The sequence below is a fragment of the Priapulus caudatus genome, unplaced genomic scaffold (assembly GCF_000485595.1).
Source record: "Priapulus caudatus unplaced genomic scaffold, Priapulus_caudatus-5.0.1 Scaffold52, whole genome shotgun sequence".
NCBI classification, from domain to species: domain Eukaryota; kingdom Metazoa; phylum Priapulida; class Priapulimorpha; order Priapulimorphida; family Priapulidae; genus Priapulus; species Priapulus caudatus.
In genome coordinates, this window is record NW_014577113.1 from 448542 (window position 1) to 450935 (window position 2394).

General features: G+C 40.3%; 1 protein-coding gene across 1 annotated transcript in view; it reads right to left on the reverse strand.

Annotated features, from left to right (window-relative positions):
• The window catches only part of LOC106820905 (MAM and LDL-receptor class A domain-containing protein 1-like), a 35484-nt gene that overhangs the window by 16716 nt on the left and 16374 nt on the right, over positions 1-2394 (reverse strand). The window contains exons 8-10 of the mRNA XM_014825505.1: positions 1156-1269; positions 630-770; positions 151-282 (exon numbers count right to left, since the gene is read on the reverse strand). Of these exons, the coding sequence (XP_014680991.1) occupies positions 151-282; positions 630-770; positions 1156-1269 (387 nt within the window). The remainder of the gene's footprint in view (positions 1-150; positions 283-629; positions 771-1155; positions 1270-2394) is intronic.

The following is a 2394-nucleotide window of genomic DNA, read 5'->3' on the forward strand; positions in this document are numbered from 1 at the left end:
AATAATAATATATCTGTTCATGCTTTTCCCATTCTCTCCGCTATAAGTTGATGACATATCACACTGCATCGCTGATGTGACAGTAACTTCAGAATTAGATAAATCAGTCATGGATGCTCGATAACGGGCTTGCTGTTTCATCATGCTTACAGGTGTGATTAGAGTTCATCCAGTACCAGAAGCTGACGGTACATGTAGGACTTGCAGGCTTCAGCTGACGACCGGTGAGAGTGATAAGCGACCAGTGTGTAGAGGCTGCTGGTTCTACTGTCATATACCAACCTACACCAAATTCACATAACATGAGTCTGATGGCCAGATTGTTTTGTTCTTCTATTACAAACGGAAACAAATAAATACGCTTTTATTAAAACGAAGATTCACTCAAATTCAGTAATTCACCCTTAACATTAAGACTTCGTGATACTATAGAACAGTACTATAATACCATGCTATAATATCTACTAATAATGATAACGCAATGTGGACGCAAAAGCACCTAGAAGAACTAGGCCTTGTATATTCGATTGCATCACAATATCTTGGCAGCTTAGTAAGTTTTTTACGGACGTGCCAAGAAACCGATTGACGGCCGTTGGTAGGCGTGTTGGTTCCCAGCGTGTACAAACCATTTATCGTTCCTAGCGTGTGGTCGACGGGCGGACCCTTATCTGTGCTGATGTCGCCTCCATCTTTGTCTCTGACCCACTGTAGTGTATACGTACTTGTCGATGTCCAGCTACAGCTGTCTCGTTCGAAATTGCACTGACCTGAAATCAAAAAGTAATTTAAAAATAAAATGAAAGGAAGTAGCGCTGGTAAAGTTAGTCGTCCGATATTTGAACCTCAGCTCATATTCATTTACATTTTGCAATCGTTATTGTATCCCACTGATCATCATTACTCATGTATTTTACAGTAAATATATAGTAAACCTGTACGCAACTACAAACATTCATACGTTATCTGTAAGAAAATTCACGCCTTAGTAGTTTATTGATAATTTTGTGTCTTGCCTGACTCTGACGTTGGCGATACATTGTAAGGAACTTACTTATTTATGATTTCCGATAATAATACCAGGAGGCAACGAAGGCATCTAAAACAAGACAGTGGCGGAGAACTAGATGTATAGATTATAAGGGTGATAAATACCGCAGTTTGATTCATCTGCTCCATTAGGACAGTCCTCTATGAAGTCGCACACTTTCTCGGAAGGAATTGTCAATCTAGCTTGATTGTTACAATTAAAAGTCACCTGTCCCGTACCTGCGAAAATATGAAAACTTTGTTACGGCTACTTGAAAATAAGCGATACGCTACTAAGTAATGAAGGCGTTACAAATAATAAATCGACAATAAGAAATATATGCTGAATAAATAAATAAATAAATATTGAGCCACCGGGGGCCTAGGGGCCCGCTGGCGCAATAATACACTGTGCAAGTGATGCAATCTACTTTTCTTTGCTGGAGGCGCCATGGAGGAGTGGACCAAGGCTTACCACACACTACTATATAGGAGGCATTATGCCCCCTTCATACACAATACTGTATATGTGGCCTTGGTGGGCCACCAGCATACACTATACTACAATACTATATAGATGGCATTAGGCTACCGTCATATACAATACTATATATGTGGCCTTGGGCACCCATCATAAACTATTCTATTATTACAATACTATATAGGTGGCCTTAGACCCCCGCCATACAAATACTATATATGTGGCCTTGGGCCCCCATCACACACTATTATTACAATTCTATATAGGTGGCCTTAGGCCGCTGTCATACAAATACTATATATGTGGCCTTGGGCCCCCATCATACACTATTATTACAATTCTATATAGGTGGCCTTGCTTAGGCCCCCGTCATACAAATACTATATATGTGGCCTTGGGCCCCCATCATACACTATTATATTATTACAATACTATATAGGTGGCCATAGGCCCTCGTCATACAAATCTAATACATAATTGTGGAAGATTCTCTGTTTGTCTGTTACAGACGGGCCACTCTAGATATGTCCAAGGATGGCCATTCGATGTAACTTTTGATGTTGAATGCTATACATGGGCAGATTGGATTTGACCTCAGAGGTCATCTGACATTGCAAAAGGAAAAAAATGATGCGAAAATCATGCCCCTGAAGCAGCGTTAAGTCAACGCACCCCTGCCGCAGCGGAAAATAATATTTACTTTGTACTGACCCGCATTACTGTACAATGCGCGTCATATTGCGTTACTATTCATACATTATGTTCCACGCGCTATGTCTTTGTCATAACAACATTCACTATGCACTGACTTTATGCAGAGTGTGCACGACTTTTTTCGATAGGTTCGAGAATATTCGATAAAATGCAGGGCGATTAATTGATCG